The following is a 27,153-nucleotide window of genomic DNA, read 5'->3' as shown; positions in this document are numbered from 1 at the left end:
TCTGTCTTTGTGTTCTCCACCTCGGGGAAGCATCCCTGCAGACAGGGGTCCGGTCGGCCTGGACACTGGACTTTGGGAGATCAGCAGTCATCAAACGCCACACCAAAACCATTAAGACCAGCAAACAGTCTCCATTATGTTCCTCAGAACCTCAACCAGCAGAGGAGACACTCAAGAGACTTGAAACCACCATGGGCTGTTGTTGCTGTTGTAGTTGTTATTAACAACCATCGAGTCCATCCCTGACTCAAAGCGGCCTCGGCACAACAGAACAAAATGCTGCCCCTCCCGCGCCGTCCCCATCCTCATCCGTGAACCAGACCGTTGAAATCCACAGAGATTTTCCTGGCTGACTTCTGGAAGTCCATCACCAGGTCCTTCTTCCTAGTCCTTCTTCATCTGGAAACTCTGCTGAAACCTATTCAACTTTACAGCAATACACACCAGCCTCGACTGGCAGACGGGGGGTGCATTGATTGGGAGCAGAACCTGAGTCCCTTGTATGGAAGGGGAGAATTCTCCCACGGCCGCCAAGTCACCACCGCCTGATTAGCATAAATCCTAACCCTAACTCCACCTGGACGGCATAGGTCCTGTCTGCAGCTGGTGGTCCTGCTACTCATTAGACATTCATACTGTGTTTAAGAGCGGGAGAGGTCATCAGACAAGATAAAACACGTTTGCACCTGGAGAACCTGGGGTCTAATATTTGCAGTCATGAACTTCGCCGGGTCCTGAAATTGATTTTAGAATTCAAAATACACCAAGTGTCTGTGTACATACGTTGTTGTTGTTGTTGTTAAGTGCTCTCGAGTGGGTTCTCACTCATAGCAACCGTCTACGGTTTTCTGAGGAGCAGCTGGTGAGTGTGAACCGCCAACCCTGTGGTTCCAAACAACCCCGTGGTACAGCGCCACACCCCTTTTATACAACAGATTATCTGACCATATAAAGGAATGGAGTAGGGATGCATTCCACAACATGGATGGACGCTTACAAACCAAACAAGGGAGATGAAACACCACATTTATATCAAATGTCCACATTTGGTTAAGTCCAAGAGTGCCAGGAAGCAGAAAGATGGCTATTAGGGGCATTGGGCATGACTGCTAAAGAAAAGGGGATCTTGTTTTAGAGAATTATTAGATAGTAAAAAACACTGAATTGTACAGTTCCAAAGGGTGAACTTTATGGTCTCAATAAACCCCCAAACCAAACCCACTGCCACAGAGCAGATTCGGTTTCAGAACAACCCTTTACAACAGAGAGAACTGCCCCATAGGGTTTCTAAGGTTGTTATCTCTGAGGAAGCAGAAGTCACATCTTTTCTCCGAGAAGGGCTGGTGGGTTTGAACCACACACCTTTCAATCAGTAACAGAGCTCGTAATATCGCAATAAAGCTGCTGTGCACAAACCAGCCAGGATTCATCTCTCAGTTCTAGCCACGTGTAACAAAGGCAAACCACACCTGGTAAAGAGGTTCTTTCCGCAACAATGATCCAGTTTCACTGCCATCCTGGTTTCTCAAAGTTGTTGTTAAGTGTCATCGAGTCGGTTCTGACCCACAGCGACCTTATATATGGTTTCCGAAGAGCAACTGGTGAGCTTGAGCCACCAACCTTGCGGTTCAAACCAGCCTTGCAGTCCAGCACATTAACCTGCAGCGCTACACCAGGACTCCTTCTTAAAGGTAGTTAGGGAAGGAGAAAGTCCACAGAGAAGACTCACCCAGGAGCTGAACAAGAGCAAGCTCAGAATGACTCCAGTTCACGCTTGCAGAACTGAGCAACCAAGCCAAGCAGTCAGCTCAGGAGGAAGGCAGCGTATCCCAGGACTCCGCAGACATCAGGCATCTAAGTGGCCTTGCTCTGAGCCACTTATCCCCTGGGGTAAAATGCTAAACCGACAACACAGAATAAATTCACCCTGTGAATTTATTCCTTAACTATTTATTCCTTAACTATTGGCTGACCTACTGATTTACATCCGGGGGGATTAAGAAAAGCCACAGAGAGGAACGGATCCTGAAGGGGCTATCTCCTTTAAGATTTATCTCTCCAACCCGCAATGGACAAGTGAGAGGATTGAAAAGAATTCACCACAAGTGTCCAGACTCATGTTAACACTGAGCAGTGGATTTATTTTCATTAGCTGTTACACCCCACCCCCATATCTAATCTGTAACACAGGAAGAAGAAATAGGATGACTCTGACTTGTTTGGACCTATGACCGACCTAAACAAAGGAGAAGCAAAATGAAGGGACCTTCAAAAATTTCGTGGAAAAATGGAATTAAAATATAATGGGAGGAAGTTTCATTTCAGAGTGTGTGGGGAAGGTCCAATCCCCACTGGATAGTTTTCATCTGGTCCAGACGAATCTGGTGAAAGGAGAAGGGGATCAGATTCTTATGATTCGATAGTGACTAACTGTTATCATGACTAATTGCGACTGTCACAACTGTAAAGGTAGAAGTTTTGTAACATAAAGTGGGGAGTAGTTAATCTTACAGTCCAGGAACAGAGGACCCCCCAGGACCATCAAGGGAGAAGAGCACAAGCAGAATGCAGGACCCTATCCAGAGAAGTAGCGGCACCAGAGATGGAGGCAGAGATGGGGACATGGAGAGAGGGAGCAGCTGAGGACTCTAGAGTCATGGAAAGAGAAAGACTGAGAGCTGGTGGCCAGGAGGCAGGCTTGCAGAATGTGCCCTTTGGTTGTCTAAATTCTTATACATTCCTGAGTGTTTTTGTGAATACCCCCCCAACCCCCCCAAAAAACCCCAGAGGGAATAGAAGTAAATACTGTTGAATGATGATACACAGACGAGATTGTAATCATTGCAATGAACCTATGAGTGTAAGACCAATTTCTCTCATGTAAACTTATCATTCAATCCAAAATAAAAACTTAAAAACAAAAACACAGACAATGGAATTTTTCCAGAAACCTTCTGAAGCTTCCCTCATGCATTTATGATGATCAAGGGTAAATTATAATCCAGAAGTTTTCCACCAAAAACTTCATGAATGGCTTCAAGCAAACCAGGAAGCAGCGGTTCCTAGTCTAGTCAGCAATGCTACTTGAATAGTATTCTTGTGGAAATAAATAATGAAACAGATCTGATAGCCACTGAAAATGTTGATAGAGGGCACTTCCGCCCGCTTTTCATTTTTGCTTTCTGCCCAACAACAGTGAAAAGACTTACAGCGACCCCATGTGTGTCAAAGTACAACTGTACTCCACAGAGGTTTTCAGAGGCTGAGTTTTCAGAAGTAGACAGTCAGACCTTTGTTCTGACAGTCCCTTTGTTCTGACAGTCCCTTTGTTCTGACAGTCAGACCTTTGTTCTGACACACTTTGGGATAGACTCAAAGCTCTAGCCTTCCATTAGCTTCAGGTCTGCACCAGAGACTCCTCACCTTCTGCCCCAAATCCATTGCCATTATGGTTCTGACTCATGTTGTTGTTGTTATGTGCCGTGGAGTCGGTTCTGACTCACAGTGACCCTGTGCAGTGTTTCCGAGGCTGTAAATCTTTGCGGGAGCAGCTGGTAGTTTCGAACTGCTGACCTTGCAGTTCACAGGCTGATTCATAACCACTACGCTACCAGAGCTCCTTAGTGGCCCTGTATAGGGTTTCTGAGGCTGTAGATCTTTACAGGAACAGAAAGTGTCATTTTTTTCTCCAACACAGCGGCTATTAGATTTGAACTCTCAATCTGTGGTTAGTAGTCCAGCACTTATCCTACAGTGCCACCAGGGTTCTAAAAAGCTGTGATTCTGAGAAGATACTAATAAAGTGCAAGGTTGCCAGAAAAAAAACCCAACAACACCCCAAAGCTATAGTCGTCTCCAACTCACAGTGATTCTGTCGGACAGAGAAAAGCCACCCACAGGGTTTCCAAGGCTGCCAACTCAGGGGGCAGCTGGGGAGTTCCACCTGCTGACCACATGATGAGCCATTGAAGGCCTTAACCACCGTGCCACCATAGCTCAGTGGATCATGGCAAACGCAGGATCGTCATGTTAAATGTGAATTTCCTTTCCGAAGCAACAAATCGTTTTTCAGTAGACGAAAATATTGAGTATATACTTATGCTCAACAGTAGTTTGTTGCTTATCTGTAATTACGTCTAGCTGGGCAGCCTGTGTTTTCTCTTATAACCCTCAGGATGTGATCCCACCTGTTGGGTCTACTACCAAGGCAAGGGCAGACCCCCAGCAGGGCTGATTCTGGGGTTTTTCTCCTCCACCTCCCCGGAGAGAAAGCTCCTAGACTGCCCCCTAGAGGCCAGCACCATGCACTGCTATGGGTGTCTGCATTTGCCTCTACAAAGTCGGGGAACCCAACCCCAGTCTTGACACAGGTGCAAATGGGGGAGCGACCCTGCACTCAAGGTAGAAGCAGGTGTGTTCCGGCCACAAAGGGCCTACCCACCCTGCTACACTAACAGCCTTTTCAAACGCAGGCGGATCAGGGGCCCTAGGAGCCTGCTGATATCTGGAGTATTATCTTCTATGGAGCTCATTTTTAATATCAGTGCTTTTAGGGCGGAGGTAAATAAACCTGACCGTGCAATAAATTCAGTGTGCTCTTTTACTGTGCAGACTCAAGCTCAGACCCCATAAATCTCCTCTGGGGAGCAGCATCTCTGCAAGATAACAATGAGTGCAAGGATTTTGATACGCAGGAAGGAAATCGTAAATAAGCAGCTTGCTTCAGAGACCTGAGCAGGTGGAGGAGGGGTGGTTCCTGTGGGGTATCTCCCCTTTGCCCTCTCAGCCAAGAGATCATTCCAGGGTACCACAGGAGTGCCAAGAAAGGGGACCCCTTGTCTTTTTAGGAACAGACAGCAAACATATAGCAAAATGCAACTCACTCCTAGTATGATGTAACCCTCAACTCTCAAACACAGCAGCAAACCCGTGGCTGTCCCTTCAAGTTCTGACCCATAATGATCCTGTTCGTCAGAACAGAGCTGACCCCACACAGTTTCCAAGGCTGTGAGCTTTACGGAAGCAGAGTGACACATCTTTCTCCTACAAAGCACCTGATGGGTTCAAACCGACGACCTTTTGGTTAGCAGCCAAGCGCTTACTTACTGGGGTGCCAGGGATCCTGGCAGAGCCTTAAAACCTATTGCCATTTCATCACTTCCGACTCGTAGGGACCCCATAGGACAGAGAGAACACTAGAAGTGCCTCACACGGTTTCCAAAGCTGAAATCTTTACAGAAACAAGTTACCACCGCTTTCTTCCTTGGAGCAGCCGGTGGGTTCAAACCACAGACCTTTCGGTGAGCAGTCGAATGCTTCCATCTACTCTAACTCCCCCTCCCCCAAAAAAACCACATTGATGCCAATTTCGATGAACAGCCGTTTGGAAGCCATGTAAAAACCCAGTCACTATTCTTTACATGGGAAGGCGACTTGGAATCTGACCTCAGCATTGATTGTATACCCTTTGTATACCTGCAAGATGGGGCGTATATGCCTCTATATAAACATCAATACATATAAAGCTAACTTTCAGTGTTCGGAAAACAAAAGCTATCCCCATCTAACAGCCGGATTCTGACATAACTCATTCTGGACACCTCATCTGGTGTGCAGTGCACCCATTCCCAGTGTAAACCCCAGCGCGCCGGGCAATGATATACAGTAATGTCACAGCGCAATCTGGATTTACTATAAAGGGCCATTGCCAAGCTTCAGGGCAGTAAACAGTGCCTTGCGGTGTATTTCACACTGAGCTGGTTTTTATGAAGAACACTTCACCGCCCGGCCACGGCACCTGGGTGATGGATGGTGAAAGATAGCTGACAAGCTTCATCATTGTTTGTAAATCTTAACTGTTCCCGCTCACTAACTCTGTAGGTAATTCGCAAAGACAGCAGCCGGCAGAAGGACAGCTCTCTTGAAGGTTATTCAAGTTGTACTTGGCCCTGGCCGTGCTTCCAGGAGCAGAGAGGGGAAAATCAACTTCACTGTGACTCCACTCTGCGCTCAGCGAGAAATCACCCAGGCCCGGTGGATCCCAGACACACTCAAAGGAAGACATGCTACTGGGGATGGTGGATATACTAACCCCTGTTGGTACCGGTGCCATCTGTCCCTGGCATGGACTTTGACTCAAGGTGACCCTGTGTATGTCAGAGTAGAACTGGGCACGCCATAGGGTTTTTAACGTTTGATTTTTGGGGGTGAAACTTGGATCACCACGCCTTTTTTCTGAGACATGTTTGGGTGGAATGGACTCTCCCACTTTTTTTTGTTGTTGTTAGCAGGGGAGTGTGTTATTTGCATTACGCAGTCTCCTGCTCTGACCCTAGTGGCTACTAGGTTTTTGCCCAGACAATGCCTCCAGGGACACTGGTTCTCCAGGGCTTAAAGCCAGAAGCAGAAGTGGTAGACTTGATCATGTGTGAGGTACACAGATAAGATGGGGGTCCAAGACCCGAGCAGGCAGGTGGGCACTCACTGTCACCCCTGAATTCAATGAATCACAATTACCACCAAAAACATGGATGGGCAAGCTGCCAAAAGGTAGAGACAAGCAGGTGTCCATCAACAGATGACTGGATGAACACGTGTGGTCTTTCCCATACAATGGACTAGCTCTCAGCTGTAAAGAGAGATGAAGCCCTAATGTTTGTATGCTACTGAAGAACACGATTTCAGTCAGTCAAATAGCATAGAAAGAACTCACTCACACAGAACACTGAGAAGAAGCAAAGGCGTAGTGCCCAAAGTCCATTAGGGGTGACCGGGGATGAGAGGGTGGGGAACCAGGGCCTTGCAGTTTAGGAAGCAGTGAGCTTCTGCTGACGGTAACGGGAAATTTGGCAATGACTGTGGATCAAAACTGCAGAACCCGATCCGTGACATTGTGGTCACTGAACCGTGCACTGGAGAAAATGTGGGTATTTTTATAGCAAAGGAAAGAGAGAGGAAAGGAAAGTGGGTGGGAGGGAAGAAGAAAATCTGGGTGTGTAGGATCAGCACTGGACTGAGAGCCACAAGGTCAGCAGTTCAAACCCACCACCTGCTCCTCGGAAACCCTATACAGGGTCGCTGTGAGTCTGAACTGACTCAACCACACTTAACACCACCACTCCTATAAAAACCACCAGAAATCCCTACGGTGTTGTTTCCAGACTGTTCTCCCTGGCCCTGCCCTAGGCCTTCGTCTTTAGTCAAATGAAAATCCCGAATAGGTATGCTCTGGGTGTTTAGCCATTTTTAAGACGTTAAAGCATCTCAGGATAAGCTACCAACAAACTCGGTTGAGTGCAAAACAGTATCTTTTTGAAACACGACCTAGGGAAAACGGGAAGTCCTTTTGATTCATACTAATTGGCAAATCAAAAAGCAAGTAGTAACTCATGGTGCTTCTGTGGGGACTTCAAACCTAGTTACCAGCTGTTTCAGTCCATAATGTGTGCCTTCATCAAACAGTTAACCTGTGCAGTTCAAACCCTCTAACTGGGAGTTCAAGAAAATGCAAAGGTAACCAGAGACGATCCCGTAAAGGCCGTGTTACGTGGCTATCAGGGCCATGTGAAGGTGTTCTTGTGTAGTTACTGTGAATGCTGCATTCCCATGTTGAGCGCATGCTTCCAAGTCCTGGTGTGGCGCTGTGGGTTAATGCGCTCGACTGCAAGGTCAGTTCGAGCCTCAAGGTTGGCGGTTCAAACCCACCAGTCGCTCCTCAGAAACCCTATACAATAGGAGTCACTATGCGTCAGAACCGACTAGATGGTATTAACAACAACAACATCCACAAAAGGAATTTGAGGGCAGCTCGTGTAAGGAGGGGAAACAGACATGAGACAGAAGAGGCCCACGTCTCATGCTGAACTAGTAAATAATTGGTGGTGTTTTTTTTAATTGCTGTAAAAATATATACAACAAAGCATTCGCCATGTTTACAATTTGCCGGACAATCGGTGACACCAGTGGCCTCCGCCATGTTGTTCAGCATCACTAGTATCTGCTTCCTGTTTTTTCCCTCATGAAGCAGCTCAGTGTTGTCGCCCCCCACCCCTAAGCAGTGCCACCGCCTGTCCCCTTCCTGCACCCCAGTGTCTGCCAGCCTCTGCTTCCTGTTTCTATGGAATTGCCTGTCGTTGTTAAGTGCCGCCGAGTCGGTTCCAACTCACAGAAACCCCGTATAGGGTTTCTGAGTTGCAGCTGGTGAGCTTGAACCGCTGACCTTGCTGTTCAAACCGACATTGCTGTCCAGCGCATTGACCCACAGCGCCACACCAGCACTCCATGGAGTTGCCCAATCTAGACATTTTACAGAAACAGAATCGGACACTAGGTGGCCTTTTGTGACTGACTTGTTTCACAAGGCATCAAACGCATTGTAGCTTACATCAGGGCACCGTCTCTCTTTATAACCGAGTAATATCCCACCATATGAATGGATCCACTGTATCTACCCAGGCATCTCTTGATGGTATTTTAAACACTAGCAAGTGTGGACTCCCGAATTCTGTCTACAAAGCCTGGTGAGCCCACACCCAGCAACCTCCTTCAGAGATGGGCTACAGTCAGAACAAAGCCCCCCACACTCCAGCTTTCCAAAGGGAAAATTCCACATGAATAGATCCAGGTCTTGTTGGGACCCCAGGGGGGCCCCCATGTCTGTTTGAGGCTGTCAGCCTTCACAGGTGTGCTTTACCACAAGCAGAGTCTGGTCTGGTAAGCACTGGATGGCTAACAGCAAAGTTTGCGGCTCAAGGCCTCTTCTCCTTGGAAACCCTATAAAGAGTCACTATGAGTCAGAACTGACTGGATGGCACTAACAACAAAGTGTGGGCCTGGGAGAAAGAACTGTGGTTTCTCAGTGGTTGAGCCAGGCCCTGGGAGGGATGCTAAGTTGAAGGCTGGACTCCAGATCCCCCAGGTGAGGGCAGGAGACAGGCTCTGCTGAGGTCCTCCAGTAAGGGGTGGTCTATCCCAGAGGGACTGAGTCTGACCTGTACCCTGCAGGCACCCCTGCGGTGTCCTGGATGCCTTTTCCACAGAGAACTCCCAGGGGCTGACTGCTCTCTGCCTTCCCTAGTGTACCTTCTGGGAGTGTTTTCCTGAGGCGCTCAGAAAGACACAAGAAAAGGCATCTTTTCCTCCTCCAGCCAGCAAGCATTTCAGCTCGGTTTCCAGACTGCTTTTTAAGTATAAAGTGATTTGTCAGTTTCTGAGTGCGCAGTTTGAACCCATCCAGCAGCTTCACAGAAGACAGACCTGGTGATCTGCTTTAGTAAAGATTACGTTACAGCCTGGAAACCCTGTAAGTTTCAGTTAAGGGGGAAGTTTCAGTTTAATCCAGTGGGCTGTTAACCAAGAAGTTGGCCGTTCAAATCCACCCACTGTCACTTGGGAGAAAAATGAAGTAATCCACTTCTGTCAAGATTTACACAGGGAAACCCTGTGGGGCAGTTCTACTCCGTCCTGTAAGGTGGCAACGAGTTGGAACAGACTCAACAGCAATTGGTTTTCATTCACTCGTCACTGATTGATTGCCGTTAGATATCAGGGCACTTGACCCAGAAAACACAATATGCGTGTAACAGAAGAGTAATAATGACTCCTGATGTGGTGCTATAGGGTCAGCACTGGACTTCGAACCACAAGGTCACGGTTCAAACCCACAGTCAGTCCTCAGAAACCCTATACAGGGTACCTATGAGTTGGAACCGACTCGACAGCACTTAGCGTCAATAGCATATTCATAATAAAGCCAGGCACCCAAACCAAGCCTGACGCTGCGGAGTTGCTTCTGACCCACAGAGACCCTAAAAGGCACAGCACCACTGCCTCAGAGGGTCTCTAAGACGGTTGGTCTTTGCAGAAGCAGATGGCCACACTTCTCTCCCACAGAGTAGCTGGTGGGTTCTAACCAGTGACCTTTTGGTTAACAAACCAAACACTTCATAAGCATCACCACAGATCCTAATATTAAGAATAAGTCTTGTAAATGATGTTCAATACGTCTTCATGAGGACACAGGGGCTCAGTGGTAGAGCTCCCCCACTTCTCCATGCATTTGAGTTATGGTGTTGGAGAATATGAAAAGTACCACGGACCGCCAGAAGAACAACCCAATTTGTGTTGGCACAAGTGCGGCCAGAATGTTCCTCAGAAGGCAGGATGGTCGACTTCATCTCTCATACTTCAGACATATTATCAGGAGGGACCAGTGCCTGGAGAAGGACTTCATGTTTGGTAAAGAGGAGGGTCAGTGAAAAAGAGGGAGACCCCCAGCGAGACGGAATGACACAGTGGCAGCAACTGAACAATTGTGAGTTTGGCCCAGGACCGGGCAGTGTTTTGTTTGGTTGTGCATAAGGTCACTGTGGGTCAGTACTGACTCAGTGGCACCAATAACAACATGCAGAAGACCCAGGTTGCATTCCCAGCCGGCTCACGTCACGTACAGCCACTACCCATCGGTCAGTGCAGGTCTGCGTGTTGCTAGGATGCTGACACTGTTTCAGTGGAGCTTCAGGCCTAAGATTAGGAAGAAAGGCCTGGTGATCGACTTCCCAAAACCAGCCAATGGAAACCCTGTGGATCACAGCAGTCCCACCTACACCTGGGTGGTGGTGGTAGGGCGGGGTGCGTAGGGTCTTTAGTCAGCTGTGCGTGAGGTTGCCCGAGTCGGGGATCAACTCAATGGCAGATAACCACCACAACATCCATCATGCTTACTTGTGCAGCCCCCACACCAGGGACTCCCTCAAACAGACTTGAGCGGTGTCGGCAGGTTTTGGAGGAGAAGCGTTCAATGCCATCCATGCTTGTTCCCATTTTCTACCTGATTCATGTATGAATGTTGACAAAACCGTTCCTCTTTATCCCACCTTTTCAGGTGAGAGTGGAAGAACCCCGACATTCTCTGACTGTGGTGGGGAGGTGCTGAGCCAGTCCTCTCTCCCAGCGAGAGCCTCATCCCCAGTCTACACTCTGGTCTCCATGTCACTGCCACCCAATGACCTCAGACGTCTTGGCTCAAAGACAAGGCTGAGAATAAAAAGGTCCCATGAGGACGAGAGGCTGTGCACTAGAGCTCATTCCTCTGAAACTCAGAAACTACATTTTCTAAACACTGCATAAAATGCGTCCTGCTTTCCTTAGGGCAAGAAAGTTAAGGAACCAGCCAGACAATTCAGGGCAGAACGCAAGCTCAACTAAAACAGCCCTTGGCGTGTCCAGCTCCTTGCACCCCGCTCGAAAGGGAACAGGGGGCAGAGTCTGGGCAGGACACTCGCATCTTTCTTCTTTTGGTGCAAATGTCATCTCCAGAAAGCCTTAAGGCACTCTAAGCCCGAACAGATTGGACCAATTTGGACCGCAACAGGTTTCTCTTCTATTTTTTATCTTTGAGTGCCTGCGGACCAAGTGGTTTGAATGGAACCACGCTTTGATTTCCAAATCCAGAACCATGAAGTCTTAGAAAGCTTTATTGTTGTTGGGTGCTATGGATTCAATCCCAACTTACAGTCAAACTGCCCCGTAGGGTTTCCTGTTGTTGTTGTTGTTAAGTGCCTTTGAGTCTCCAGCTCAGACACCTGTATAGGGTTTCCGAGGAGCTTCTGGAGACTTACAGGTCAAACTGACCTTGTGGCCCAGTGCTTCTTCTACGGCACCACACCAAGACTTAGGTGGCTTCACACTAAAATAAATCAACTGCTTCCATGCGCCAAGGAACTGACTGGTTTGAACTGGACAGAGACCGAAGTCGAGTTTCATCTGTACTCACTTGCTGTTGGGAACGGACCAGAATGAGTAGCTTACATCTGGGAAAGTCAAAAGATGTTGCTACGAGGTTACAGTTCAAATATGCGCAGGCTTATTCCAAGACACTGTCTCTTTGATCAGTGGATGACTGCAGACAAGTTCTCTTCGGAACACACTTATCTTGTCTCGTGAGGATGCCTTCAAATAAAGGTCCCATCTGAACAGTGTCTTCCAAGGGCATCTGCTGGGTCAGTCAAGTTGAAGCCAAAGAGCTCGCCACAGGTGGTTATGCTGATGAAGTTTCAGAATTCCAAACCAGTATCTTGGAATATTTTTTGTACCACAACAATGCACCTGCGCCTGCGCCTACTCACTCCGTGAGGGCTCAAGAGCTGTCCTATGAGAATTTCATTGGGAAACCTCACCCCATTGACCCTACAGCCCAGATCTTTTCTCTTCACACTTTTGTTTTGTTCCCCACACTCAAAATTTCTATAAAAACACAATCTGAGGCCCCCAAGGATGCAAAAACTGCCATTTGTCATGGCAGAAATGCAGGGAGTCCTGGTGTGGTCCTGCAAGGTCAGTGACTCAAACTCACCAGCTGTCCCTTCATCCAGGGTGACTGTGGGAACGACTTCATGACCCTTAACAACAAATGGCTCTGGTAGCGTAGTGGTTACGAATTAGGCTGCGAACCGCAAGGTCAGCAGTTCGAAACTACCAGGTGCTCCGTGGGAGAAAGATGAGGTTTTCTGCTCCCGTAAATATTTACAGCCTAGGAAACCCTGGTTCAGGGTCGCTATGGGTCGGAACTGACTCGATGGTACTTAACAACAACAACAACAAATGGAAAAATGCAAGTTCTTTAGAGAAGGGTTAGAGATAGAAGGACCACCTTCGGAGGTTTCTAGACCTAGTTGGAGATGTTGAGAAACTATGGTTTTCCGTTGTGATACTTTTGTTTACTAAAAGTTTCTATGAGTTTGTAGCAATACTTTTTGACTTGCCCTCATTAGTATTCATACCATATACCAGTTGCTCCGTGTGTGTCAGAACAGAGCTGTGATTTGTGAGGTTTTCAGTGGCTGACTTTTCAGGAGATCTTCAAGTCTTTCTTCCAACCCACTTTTAGATGAACTTGAACCTGCACCCTTTCATTAGCAGCTGAAAGACTGAGCCATCGTCACCACTAATGAGTGAAACTCCCATTGTTCCTCTGCCATAGTGCCTCTATTTCTAGCTATTTCTCTAGATAGTAGGCCCCTGAAGGACACTGGGTACGTCCCCATTTTACCTGCTGTGACATCTTTGACTTATTAACACTTGTTGCTGAATGAATGCATGAATGACATGCAGTCTTTTATTTATATAGTTTTTGATTGAACATTCTACTTCTTTCTTTTGTCATCTTTAAATTGAAAAATGGAAAGCGTTTTTACCTAACAAATTACTGGTGCTGACTGGTGATGGCTTCGCCAGCAAGTACTGACCTTGTCAAGATGTTTAGTTGGCAAAATATTTCTATTAACCATTTAAATAAATGAATCAAAGTTTTGATTAAAAACAAGTTAAAGCCCACATCCAAACCCTGAGTTGGAACCCGAATCAAGCTTGCCCTGTGCTAAGGAAGGAAGCTGAACAGGAGAGTCCTTAATTCCTCCTTTGTCTGCTGTGGAGCTTGTGTGCCCTTGGGGAAGGAGTAGCTTTGGAGGATCAGCAGTGACCACACCTGCATGAAGACAGTACCTGAGCTTCTTACTCCAGAAATCATGCACGATTTGTCAGGACCCTAGCATTCTTGAGACAAAGGTGTAAATTCGGAGCGCCAACAGTGAGAAGCAAGAAGAAGCAGAAATTTATTGGAGCTGGTTTAGAGAAGTGTGGCAGGCGTTTGGATTTATGGCAGAAAAGGAGGAGACTCAAAGAGAAGGAAGTTAGGGGGGCTCAGGAAAGGAGAGACCCGTTGCTGTAATGTGCACAAGGGAAGATGGGAAGAAATCGGTAATAACTAGGATTACTTCAAACTTTTCTGTGTTACAGATGTTTGAAAGTATGGAGTTTAAGGAGGTCTCAGGCTTAAACCCTGGGTGTTGGGTGTTGTTGTTAAGTGTTATCAGTTCCTATCCATAGCAACCCTGTATAGGGTTTCCTAGGAGCAGCTGGTGGCCTTGAACCACCAACCTTAAGGTTCAAACCGACCTTACAGTCCAGCACATTAACCCACAGTGCCACACAGGACTCATGTGTGGCTGTAAAGTACCACCAAGTCCATTCCAACTCATCCCAACCCCACAGGCGGAACAGACTTGTGCAGATCACCAGGTCTTTCTTTCTCTCTCGCTTTGAACAAGGTTGTTGGTTCAAACCCACCAGCTAGTCCTCGGTAACCCTATGCAGGGTCATTATGAGTTGGAACCAACTCGACAACACTGAACAACTACAGAGTTACTTGTATTGCTACTGGAATCTGTTCTATTCAGAAAGGCTCCAGAATGCTAAAAACCAGTTCCAACTCACAGCGCCCCCATGTGTGCCAGAGGAGAACTGTGCTCCATGGGATTTTTAGCGGCTGATTTTTCAGAAGCAGATCTCCAGGACTTTCATCCAAGGCACATCTACATGGGCTCAACTGTTAGAAAGCTGAGTCGATTCACCATTGGTAATTACTGGACCCTTTCCCGAAAGATGGATACACTTTCTAGTTTAAAATAAAACAAAATCATGACCACCATGATGTCTAAAGTGTCCCTGTATCTCAGAACGATCCTTTCAGAAAATGTTTTACAGCTTTTTATGGGGTGCCAACTTATGACTGTCACCCCTGGTCTCCAGAAAGACAAACTATGACAGGAACTCTCAGGTAGAGCATCATCCGGTGGCTAAATAGTGCCCATGATGCTCTGAATTTTCTCACAGCAAAATACTTTGCAGCTGCTAGCGGCTCAGGTGCAGAGTCTCAGCCTCGCCCCACCCCAAACCCAGTCTGGGGACCCACCACTTACCGCTGGCTTTTGCTTCTGAGTAGGAAGAGCCGTCTTCAAAGGTGAAGATCTGAGAGACACTCTGGCCCAGGTACGAAGGAGGTGGGTAGTAGGAATGCATCCTGTACTGTGAACTCATGGTGTGGCGGCTCTCTAAGTTCTTCATCTGCTAAAGAAGACAGAGGACCGCCATGAACCCAACATTGCCTTGCATGGCTACTACAAGAATCGTAGCATTCATTCATTCTTTGTTTCTTTTTAATGTTTTAATGTGAATCACGTGATAGTTTACATGGGAGAACATTACTTTTATATTCAGCCTATCGTATATCGTTTCATTGCCATAGTTATAATTCCCTCCATGTATCATCAAACAACCAAAGGGTATATATACCCTGCACGCCTGCACCCCGGTCATCAGCACACAGCCCCTCTCCCTCTCTGGGTCTAAAGTCCCTAACTGCTCCATCTCTCCACATCATTGTCTCTGCCTCCATCTCAGGCATCACTGCTTCTCTGGGTAGGGTCCCACTCTCCATTCTTCTCCCTTGAAGGTCCTAGGGACCTCCGCTCCTAGACTGCAAAGTCAATCACTCCCCTCCTTTTGCTACAAAAACATCTACCTTTACATTTCCAAACCTCACAGTCAGTCCCGATAACAGCAGCATTCATTGTTGACATGCAAGGCTGAATGTCTTCCTCAGCCTCACCTTCCAGTACCCCGCTTCTGGAGATCCTAGAACGGATATGCCTAAAGGTATCTTTTCTATCTCAGAGTGCTTGGCACAGCACCCTTAATAGTCCCTCCACTTATATTGTTGTTGTTAAGTGCCATCGAGTCAGTTCTGACTCACAGCGATCCTGTAAAGGGTTTCGGAGGAGTGGCTGGTGACTTTCAACTGCCAACCTTGCAGTTCAAACCGACCTTGAGGTCGAGTGCTTATCCTACAGCTCCAATTATATGACGCTTGATTAACAAGTACAATCAGACAGAGGAGAACCAACACATACAGTCTGCAGCATGGATGTCACCTCAACATAAAAGCAAAAATCCTCACAACTGGACCCATAAGCAACATCATCATGATCAATGAAGAACAGACTGACATTGTCAAAGACTTCATTCTGCTCGGCTCCATCAACATTCATGGAAAACAGCAGGCAAAAAACCAAAGGATGTATTGCATTGGGCAAATCTGTTGCAAAAAACCTCGTTAAAGTGTTGAAGAGCAAAGATGCCACTTTGAAGACTGGGCATGTCACGTACTGTCCATTCTGCCCCTTCTCTGCTCATCCCTGGAGCAATGGGCAGAAGCCTGGGACCTCCACTTCCCAAACTTTCTTATCACAGGAGTTCCGAAGCAACTTGGGTTCTAGTAACAAGATGTACCCAACCGCCCCGCCTGTCAGCGCGTGGCACTGTGCTGGTATGTGTATTGTTGTGATACTGTGAAATACCACCGGTATTTCAAATACTGCATGATCACCATGATGGACAAGTTTCAGTATACAGACCAGGAACAAAGGGCTGGCAATAATCTATTTCTGGAAAATTAACCAACAGAAACCCCAGGGATCACAATACAGTTTGAGATTTCAACTCATTTCCTTTTTAATGTATCCTCAGGAGGGACAGATCACCAGAGAAAGACGTCACGTCTGGAATAGTAAAGGACCAGCGAAGGTAAGGGAGACCCTGTATGAGATAGACTGGCACAGTGCCTACAATGACAGATTCAAACACACAAAGAAATGTGAGGATGGCCAGCAATGTCCCGTCCTGAAGTCCATGGATGGGGCCCACTTAGTGACAGCTAAGCAGAACCACAGCAGTGAGGTGTGTGCAGGAGCCTTACAGAAGGAGCAACGGCGACATTCTCAACGTCATTTCCCCAAGAACACATTGCCCACTGGCTCTCGGACAAATGCACTCCCAAGGAAGAAAATGCACGTATACTGGCAACACTACAGGGGCCTGGAGAGATACTGCAGTGACGCCTCGTTAGCACAAAACCCAGCAACTCCAAAGAAGCTACTGAGGCAAACTGCACATCAGTTCCGGTCACACAGAGACTGAGCAGCAAAGGCAGAACCCAGGGCAAGTCCGTCTGTGAAGGGCTGGCTATTCAGTCTATGGAATCGAACCACCTTCCTGGTTTTAAACGAAGATACCTGCTTATTAGAAAAACCTTTTCCATGCTTTGGGCTTTGAACAAATCCTCACCTTTCCCCTGCTTCTCAAGCATACTGGCAATTTGTTTTTATTTTTTTTGATGGTTTGAGAACGGGAAGCCAAGATGAGTAGCAGCTTTGATTTGAGGACGGGCAGTAGCCGGGCCTCCTATATCTGCCCCCACCTTGATGGACAAACCCAATTAACCTTTGCAACTCTGTTCCAACCTACGGTTTTAGACTCGGCTAGTGACCCATGAGTAATACGTCACCATCACCATCTCCCCGGCGGTGACACAAGAGATATCGCTCTCTCAGCACTATTGGGAAATAAGGTGCTTGGATTCGCAGCTCCAAGAAATATGGATCCTATTCTTGTCACACATGAGCTGTCAGAAACATCAGGATACATTCAGCATCACTCAGCAGCGTGACGGGCACCTCATGAGCGCCGAACACAGGGCACAGATATAAACAATGAGGCCCAACTCTGGGGGGGGGGGTGCCTGGCTGTTCTTGGATACCGTCAAGTCTATTTCAACTCGTAGCAGACCCCCCCTACGTGACAGAAGAGAAATGCCGAGTTTTCCAGACTGAAATCTTTACGGGAGCACACTATCAGGTATGTTCTCCTTCAGAGTCACTGGATGGGTTCGAACAACTGACCTTTCAGTTAGCAGCTCAGTGCTTAAGCACTGTGCCACTCTTCACTGTACGCTAGTAGAGCGAAACTGCCAGGACGCTGCGTCCAATGCTAAGCAACCGAAACCCACAGTAGCAGCGTGAATCAGAGCTAATGCATGGCGATCCCATGGGAGTTAGCGTAGAGCGACTCGGCAGGCTGATTCTGAGGACGATGGCCAGGCCTTACTTCCAAGGTGCCTCTGAATGGACTTCAACTTCTCAACTTTCAATGAGCAGCCCAGGAACTCCTGCCCAAGAACAAGCTCCCCTATAGTACATAAGGGGTGTGTGTATGTCTGTATGTGTGTGTCTTTGTGTTTGCATGTATGTCTATGTCTGTGTGTGTGCTACATATATTTGTGTGTGTGTGTCTATGTGTTTCTGCATGTCTGTCTGTCTGTGTGTGTGGCTGCATGTCTGTGTGTCTGCATGTCTCTCTCTCTCTCTGTCTCTGAAGAACTGAAGGAACACAGGCTATAAAGTGCCTTGTCTCTCAGGGCTGCTCACCACCACACCCCCTTTCTCTGTGGACCTCCTCCCCTGCCACAGCGGACGGATGTCCATTTCCAACTTGCTGTCCAGTGAATTCCAACTCATGGCAAGCTCATGTGTGTCAGAGAAGAATTGTGCTCCAGGTTTGCAAGGGATGAGTTTTTTCATTAGTACATTGCCAGGTCTTTCTTCCGAAGCACCTCTAGTAGATATGAACTGCCAGACTCTCAGTGACCAGCCGAGCACATTAACGTTTGGTACCAGGAACCCCTCTTTGGAGCTTGTAATCCCCATTAGTCATTTCTCAGTCACATCAGGATCCAGTAAGTGAGAGCTAGACAGGAAGCCCTTTCCACTTTAAAACAATACCGTAAAAACACCATAAGTGCATACACAGCTATGTGATATTTGAAAGGGCAATGTAACCCTATGCACAACAGAATGAAACACTGCCCGGTCCCGGGCCAACCTCACAACTGTTGCCACGCTTGAGCCCACTGATGCTGCTACTTTGCCAGTCCATCTCACTGGGGGTCTTCCTCTTTTCCTCTGACCTTCCACCTTACATGATATCCTTATCCTTAAACATGATATCCTTCTCCAGAGACTGGTCCCTCCTGACAATATGTCTGAAGTATGACAGATGAAGTTTGGCCATCCTGGCCTCCAAGGAGCACTCTGGCTGCACTTCTTCCAAAATGGATCTATTGGTTCTTTTGGCAGTCCATGATACTTTCAATATTCTCCTCCAACACCAAAACTCAAAAGCATCAATTCTTCTACGATCTTCCTTATTCACTGTCCAGCTTTCACATGCATATGAGGTTATTGAAAATACCATGGCTTGGGTCAGGTGCACCTTAGTCCTCAAGCTGACATCTTTGTTTTTCAACACTTTAAAAAGTTCCTGTGCAGCAGATTTAGTCTAATGTAATACGTCATTTGATTTCTTGACTGCTGCTTCCATGAATGGTGATGGTTGATCCAAGAAAAATGAAGTCCTTGACAACTTCAATATTTTCTCCGTTGTTAAGAATGATGTTATTGGTCCAGTGGTGAGGATTTTTGTTTTCTTTACATTGAGATGTAATCCATACCGAAGGCTGTGCTCTTTGATCTTCATCAGTAAATGTTTCAAGTCCTCTTCACTTCCAGCAAGCAAGGTTGTAGCATCTGCATATCGCAGGTTGTTAATGAGTCTTCCTCCAATCCTGACGCCATGTTTTTCTTCACAGAACCCAGCTTCTTGAATGATCTGCTCAGCATACAGGTTGAGGAAGTATGGTGAAAGAATCCTATACTTTAGAATCCTCCACACGGGATGGATGATTCTAAAACACTAATGAAACAAAAAATTCACTAAAAGCCCATCTGTTCTGAATCATCACCATGCATGGGTAGTTCTCCACAATATCCAAGTGACTCATAGGACTCTACAGGACAGAGATGTGCCCCTAAGGGTTTCTGAGGCTGTAAATCTTCATGGGGGCAAACTGCCTCATCTTTCTCTCGAGGAGCGGCTGGTGGGTTTGAACCGGCGAATTTGTGGTTAGCAGGCCCAACGCTCAGTCCACTGGGCTCCTTATTCTGAATGTTGTCATCGTTGTTAAGTGCCGAGTCAGTGCCAACTCATAGCAACCCTGTATAGGGAAGTTTCCAAGGAGTAGGTGGTGAACTTGAACCACTGACCTAGCGGTTCAGCAGGAACCCCTTGGATGCAGAGACCTTATATAAGGTTTCCACAGCTGTAAATCTTTACAGGAGCAGATCGTGTCATTGGTCTCCCATGGAGTGGCTGGTGGGCTTGAACTGCCGACCTTACAGTTAGCAGTCTAGTGCTTATTCCACAGCGTCACACCAGGCCTCCTGGAAGTCGACAGTATTTTCAGTATTGTTTCCTGACCTTAATCCAAATGCATCCATTATTCTACAGTGCCACCCCTGTAGGCAGGTTTCGGTGAGAGTTCCAGACTAAGAGACAATGGTTCCTTGGGAACCCTATACAGGGGAGCTAGAACAGACTCAGTGGCATCGGTAGGTAGTCAACAGGGACTGCCAAAAGAAAGAGTAGATCTACCTTCAATGAAGTGCAGCCAGAATGCTCCTTAGAAGCCAGGATGGCGAGACTTTGTCTCCTGTACTTTGGACATATTATCAGGAGGGACCAGTCCCTGGAGAGGACATCATGCTTGGAAACGTTGAGGGAAGAGGGGGTTCAGCATAAAAGAGAGAGAACCCTAGCTAGATGGCCAACAAGAGTGGGCTCAGACTTAGAAGCAACTGTGAGGATGGCGCAGGACCGGGCAGTGTTTCACTGTGTTGTGCAGAGGGTCACCGGACTCAGAGCCAACTGGACAGCACCTAACAACAACACCAACCCATTCCACTGTGGGATCCTTGAGGTCTGGAAGAGGCGAGCACAGTGCCAGGCATGTAGGAGACACTGGGTAACTACAGGGGAGCTCAAAAAGGACGTGGAAAACTGGAATTCAAAGATAATGGAATCTCCCACCAACTTTTGAAAGCCCCTTATTCCTATCTGCTGAATGAATGACCAATGAACACATAAAGCCGTGCACTGTGTTAGGTGTGGAGAGTCGCTTCTGACTCGTAGCCACTCCCATGCATGACCCTGTGCTGTGTCTCACAATCGCTGCTGTGTTAAGAGTCCAGGGTTGCTGCCACTTTCTCAATACAGCTCTTTGTGGGTCTTCTACTGTTTCGCTGACCTTCTACTTCACTTAACAAGCATGATGTCCTTCTCCAGGGACTGGTCATTCCTGATAACGTGTCCAAAGCCAAGCGATTACAAACATCCGGGGACAGGCCACGAAGGAGATGGCTTTTACTTTTTCATTTCAGTTTTACAGAGGTACAACAGCTAAGCACTCAGCTGCTAACCAAAAGGTTGGCAGTTCAAACCCACCCAGCGTCTCGGTGGGAAAAAGACCTGGAAATCTACTCCCTAAAGATTCCAGCCTTGGACACTGTATGGGGTAGTTTCAGTCTGTCATGTATTTGTTGTTGTTATGTGCTGTGGAGCTGGTTCCGACTCATAGCGACCCTACCCAGGGTTTCGAGGCTGTAAATCTTTACAGGAGCAGACCGCCTCATCTTTCTCCCATGGAGCGGCTGGTAGTTTCGAACTGCTGACCTTGCGGCTCGCAGCCCAATTCGTAACCACTATGCTACCAGAGCTCCTTATAGGGTTATGTAAACCAGGAGCAGCTGAACAGCAGCACCTAACAACAATAAACCCCATTAAACTAAGTTTGCCATTTTAACTGGTCAGAACACAATCCATGCTGTATGCAGCTTGAGTGCATCCATGATGTCATGTACACTGTCCAAAAGTCTGTCCACTGTCAGCCAGCATCCCAAAGAGAAGCTTCAGATCCTCCACAATACTTCCACACTCCCCTCCCACCTAGTTATAAACGGCCTCTCTACTATGGGGTTTTCCAGATATTATTTCATGTAAGCAGGACCAGGACCACACACGAGTTGTCCTTCGACCACTGACTTATTTCACCCAGCATGAGGCTTCTAAGATCCATACATATCGTAGCATGGACTCAGACTTCTTTAGTAGTATTGCATTGTACAGATAGACCCCACTGTGTTTATCCATTTCTGTGCTGACAGACGTGTGGAGTTGTTTCCACCTCCCGGTGCATGGGAATCGTGTGGCAATGAATACTGGTTTGCAAGTATCTAAGTCACTTCTAATGAGCCTCTCTGGACCTCAGCAGACTGAAGGCATCAAAATGCAATCCCGGGAGTTGTCACTGGGGGGCGCCTTTCCCTGATCCCAGAACTAAATTCCACAACCGCCTAGTAAACTCCGCAACTCCCTGTATGTTATAAAAGGAGTCTTCCTTTGCCCCTGCTTTTCGCAACTTAAGTCTGTATGGTTGCTTGGCATACAGCAGGCCCCAGTGCATGCTTACTTCGTAAATGAATGCTCTCCACCTAGGTGCATAACCGTAATGGCCTATGACTGATAATAACATTGGTGCCTTGCGTGTTGCTGGGACGCTGGGAGCTCTCGTCAGCAGGTTTTCAAGTACCAGCTGAGTCTGCACGGTAGATTTCAGTGAACTTCCAGATTAAGAGACAGACTAAGAAGAGAGACCTGGTGATCTACTTCAAAAAAGCAGCCAACCTGAACTTTACGGGTCACACTGTCCAAAATGGTGCTAGATGGTGGGCGGGGCCCAGCAACGTTTCCATCTGTGAAACAACAACTTCATGGCAGCTAACAACCGCAACACATCCCTAACACACAGCAGGTCCTCGAGCTTAATAAAATCCAGCCCCTACCTGGGGGTATAATCACCAGTGGGTATCCCTAACATGAAAGGCTTCAGAGTGAACCTAAAATCAGTGCCCCAAAACCACACCCACTGCCACTGTTGTATCAATTCAGACTCAGCAGCCCTCCAGGGCAAAGTAGAACTGTCCCTCAGGGTTTCAGAGACTGAAACCTCATCTTTCTCCCAGGGCGCAGCTGGTGGGTTTGAACCACCGACCTTGTGGTACACAGACCATTGCTTAATCCAGCGTGCCACCAGCACTCCTTAAACTCGCCACCAGGAGGAATGAAATCATTTCCATAGTCATCAGAACCTCACTGTAGCCAGACCACCACAAGACCAGGTGATACCAAGTATTGGGCTGCTAATCACAACGTCGGCAGTTCAAACCCACCAGCTGTTCTGTAGTGTTCTGGTCCTGTAAGGATTAACAGCCTCAGGAAACCCTTACAGAGCTGTTCTATCCTGTCCTGTGGGGTTGCTATGCGTGGGAACCAACTCAAGGACAGTAGCTTGGGTTTTTAAGGTCTAGACAGCTGGGCGGTGGGATGCTCTCCCTGGGGACAGAGGAAGAGACAGGGACAGCTCGAGCCGTCGTATATTTCTTTCTGAGCACCTCTCCCCGGCCAGCCTGGTACAACATGTTTATTTAAGAGATAATGTGGCGTGGAGGAGTGCACGCGGCCATAAACAGCTTTTGCAGGCAATTAAATGCAGAAGCGCAATGAGCTGCAGGGGAGCGGACGCGGTCATCCATCCTGAGTTTCTTGCAGTATCACAAATGTTATTCCTGTTTCTCAGCAGGACAGCGGTCTATGATTGAGCCACAAATCTCCTCAGCCGGAGGGAGCGAGCTCGAGAGAGGCTGAAGGGGCATGCTGACCCAGCACGTAGCTCTTATCCCAAAAGGTTTGCTCTTTGTAAAAAGAAAACAACAAAACAGTCACCAAAGAGGCAACTCCGTGGGACTCCTGCATGTCAGAGGAGTACTGGGCTCCATGGGGTTTTCAAGGCTGATTTTTCAGGAGATCACCAGGCCTTTCTTCCGATGCACCTCTAACTGCCAGCCTTTCAGTTTTGGGGCCAAGTGCATTCACTTGTTATTTATTAGTGGCACCACTGCTGTCGAGTCTATATGGAAGAGCAGAACTAACTGCCCCATAGGGTTTCCTCAGCTGTCTTCTTTACAGAAGCAGATGACCAGATCTTGCTTCTGGTGGCGCCACTGGGTGGGTTCAAACACCCGACTTTTCCATTAGCAGCCAGTGCTTGACCAATGCGTCATTAAGACTCCTTTTGTACTTAGAGTAGACACTGTTGGTGGGTTCAAACCAGTGCAACTGAGCACTCAGCCACTGTGCCACCCACAAACAAACAAACAAAAAACCTTGTTGCCATCTAGCCGATTCCAATTCTAAGCAACGCTATGGACGGAACCACAACTGCCCCACAGGGTTTCCAAGGCTGTCGTCGTTACAGAAGCTGATCACCAGGCCTTGGTTCTGTGGTGCCACCATAGCTTCTTTGGCATTTAAGAGGGTATGCAACTCAGCAAGGTCGCTATGACCGGACTGGGCCCATAGGCACCAGGTCTGTTCTTTGTTGTTAAATGTTGGTTCTGACGCATAGTGACCCTGTATAGGGTTTCCAAGGAGCAGCTGGTGAATTTGAACCGCCGACCTTGCGGTCCAGTGCTTATCGTGCGGTGCCACAGCTTCATGCAGTCACTATCTGCGGCTCCACTGATTACAGGGAGGCTTGTGGACGGGGGACTTCCTTTTGCAAATCCTTCCCTTCGCTCCCTGCTGGCCTCTAGGTTGTCTACTGCAAACAGATACGCTTGTCTCCTGTGGTGGGATTTTTCTAGGACTCCGAAAACCGCTCTTGGCTGAAACCAGTCACACAGACACTCAGAGCCAGGGACCCAGGAGGGATGAGGATGGCAGCCGACGAGGCCTCAGCCTGTGGAGCTATGTCAGCGGGAGGGTCAGGCTGAGCGGTAAAGAGTGACGGATTTGGACGGGGGGGGGGCCCTCCAGGGGCAGCCCGGGTCAGACAAGGGGTGAGTCAGACAGAGTGGCTAGGTGCTCCCCAAGTCCTGCTGTGGGACCAACGACTGAGGACCACAGTCCCCGCCTGACCTCCTCTGGCCAGCTTGTCTCCTCTCCAGGAGGCAGTGTCCACAGGACCACCCTGTCCTCCCAAACCAGCAAGGCCAAGAAGAAAAGTCCCCTTCCACACCCCATTTCCTTCAGAACCTCTCACCTCAGTTATTCCTAAATTGGGCAGGTCTCATCCCTTAAACATGAAGGCAAGTCAAATATCAGACGAGGGTTACCGTCTAAAATGTATAGAACACTTACATACCTCAACAAAAAGAAAACAAATAATCCAATTTAAAAATGGGCAGAGGACATGAACAGATGTTTCACCAAAGAAGACATTCAGGCAGCCAACAACATGAAGAAATGCTCACGGTCACTAGCCAGTGTTGTTGTTGTTGTTGTTGTTGTTAAGTGCTGTAGAGTCGATTCCGACCCATAGCAACCCTGTATAGGGTTTCCAAGGAGCAGCTGGTGAGCTTGAACCACAAACCATGCAGTGCAAACGGCTTTGCAGTCTGATGCATTAGCCCACAGCGCCACACTAGGACTCCCACTAGAAAGATGTCCCCTTTGTAATCCCCAAACACAGTTACCAGAACCGTCGGGGCTGACCTCTCTGTCTTGACCTGGCTGTTTTGACTGGACCTTTAATTTAAAGGGACTGACATGAGACTAAGACAAGCATGCTGACGGCAGACGTGTTGGAACACGTTTCTGTTTAGGACATGCCCACGCAGGTACGAACTGGAACCCTAGAAGCAATACTTTTTGACTAATCCTGATATCTTTGTAAGTACTATGTATGCCAGTAACCAGTTGCCACCAAGGTGGGTTGACTTGTGGGGTATCTGTGGGGTTTTTAATGCCTGGTTTTTGTTTCAGAAGTAGATAGCCAGGACTTTATTCTGAGGCATCTCTAGAGGGACTCTTACCTCCAACTACACTAACCATGTGCACCACCAGTGCTTCCTGACACAAAGGGGAGGCTTGTGATTTTATGAGGTTTCTGGCTCCACTGTAAAACTGACCTTGATGAGCTAACTGACTAGCCTATTAAGACTTTGGTTTCCCCACCCTCTCTCCTTCTGTCCCTCCATCTCTCTTCTGCATCAGGCTCCTCCATCTTCCCACTTTCTCCTCAAAGTCAAGAAGCAACCAAAAGGCAGGATGCTCTTAACAGCAGCCCATGATCCCCAAGAATCCACCGCAGAAGCTACCTGTTATAGATCTGCATCAGAAATCACCCTGAAAACTGCCCCAACTCATCACACAGGACAGCCTTTGAAAAGCCCTAAAGGAGACCAACTTCTAGAGTGACCCCACTTCCTTTAAACTCATGTGAACGCTCAGTTCTCACGGCTGAGTTGTGTATGCTCTGATGTGAATAATCTCCTCAACAAGAAATAAAGTAAAAACTTCAAATACCCGTGAATGTGGGTGGTAGAAAGTATAGAAGGTAAAGTTCTGAACACATCTCAGCTTTAACCGAACACCTCAAGGCATTCAGTCTCTGGGCCTGGGGGCTTGGGATCATGGTTTGGGGGAACACCATGGTCAATGGGCAAAACACAGTCCACAAAGACAATGTTCACCATCCTACTTTGGTGAGTAGAGATTGGGGCCTTCGAAGGTTGTGATCAGCTATGTAAGGTCTCTTCCTGTCCTAAGCAAGGGTGAAGAAACTCAAGACTCAGGAAAACAGTTTATTGGATTTGTGGACCATGTGACTACCCATGACCCTGAGACCAGAAGAACTAGATGGTGCCCTGCTAATACTAGCAACTTCTCTGAAAGGGATTCCATTTGGAGGTCCTGGACAGAGTGGGAGAAAAATGTGGAAGAACACTTAAAATCACATATAAGAAAGGCCAGCATTCCTGGTTGAATAGAATTGATGGAGACCCCAAGACTATTGCCCTTAGGCACCCATCAGGTCTGGGACTGCACTCACACCCTTGGTTCAGTGTTCAGCCAAACAACACAGGTCTGCAAGGGGAACAGTAACACAAGGGAGCTACGTAGTCCTTAGAATCTTCAACCAGCTGGGAGCAGAAGGGCAGGCAGCATTTACTCAGGAACCAAGTTCAGAAGGGTTTGGAAAGAAGGAGGAACAGAAACCGGAAACACAGGGAGGAAGTGGGGGGAGTGATATCACACTGCAATCAAGGAGATGAAACCAAGTGTGTCTGAATTACTGAATGGAAAACTGATCTGTTCTGCAAACCTTCACCTAATTCACAAGATGAAGTGAAAAAATAAAATCGCCGTGGAGTAAAGCCCAGCACCATCGGGGCCTCTGAAGAGGGGCTGGCTCTCAGAGTTGGGGGGTGAGGGGTCAGGGTTGGAAGGGGGAGGAGGTGCCGGCTTTCTGCAGCTAAATGGCATGATCCAAAGTCTCTCCGTGGGTTTCAAAACGTGCATAGTGAGTGGGAGGGTGTGTGTTTGTGAGTGTGATTTTCACACACCCCAGACTACTCGAATGGAGTGTGAGTCGGAACCAACTCGACAGCAGTAAACCAGTCCCCTCCAAGGACAGCGTCCACCTGCCACTGGTCTCCCATCTGACTGGACACAGAAGGCCCTGTGTGTGTGTGTGCATGTGTGAGTGTGATTTTCACACACCCCCGACCACTTGCAGATAACAACCTA

At 47.7% G+C, this 27,153-nt stretch overlaps 1 protein-coding gene across 1 annotated transcript in view; it reads right to left on the bottom strand.

Annotated features, from left to right (window-relative positions):
• The window catches only part of DMRT1 (doublesex and mab-3 related transcription factor 1), a 120,089-nt gene that overhangs the window by 32,388 nt on the left and 60,548 nt on the right, over positions 1–27,153 (bottom strand). The window contains exon 4 of the mRNA XM_006863733.1: positions 14,757–14,901. Coding sequence (XP_006863795.1) covers positions 14,757–14,901 — 145 coding nt within the window. The remainder of the gene's footprint in view (positions 1–14,756; positions 14,902–27,153) is intronic.

The sequence above is a fragment of the Chrysochloris asiatica genome, unplaced genomic scaffold (assembly GCF_000296735.1).
Source record: "Chrysochloris asiatica unplaced genomic scaffold, ChrAsi1.0 scaffold00056, whole genome shotgun sequence".
NCBI classification, from domain to species: domain Eukaryota; kingdom Metazoa; phylum Chordata; class Mammalia; order Afrosoricida; family Chrysochloridae; genus Chrysochloris; species Chrysochloris asiatica.
Note: the sequence above shows the minus strand (reverse complement) of the source record. Positions and strands in the feature narration are given on the sequence as shown.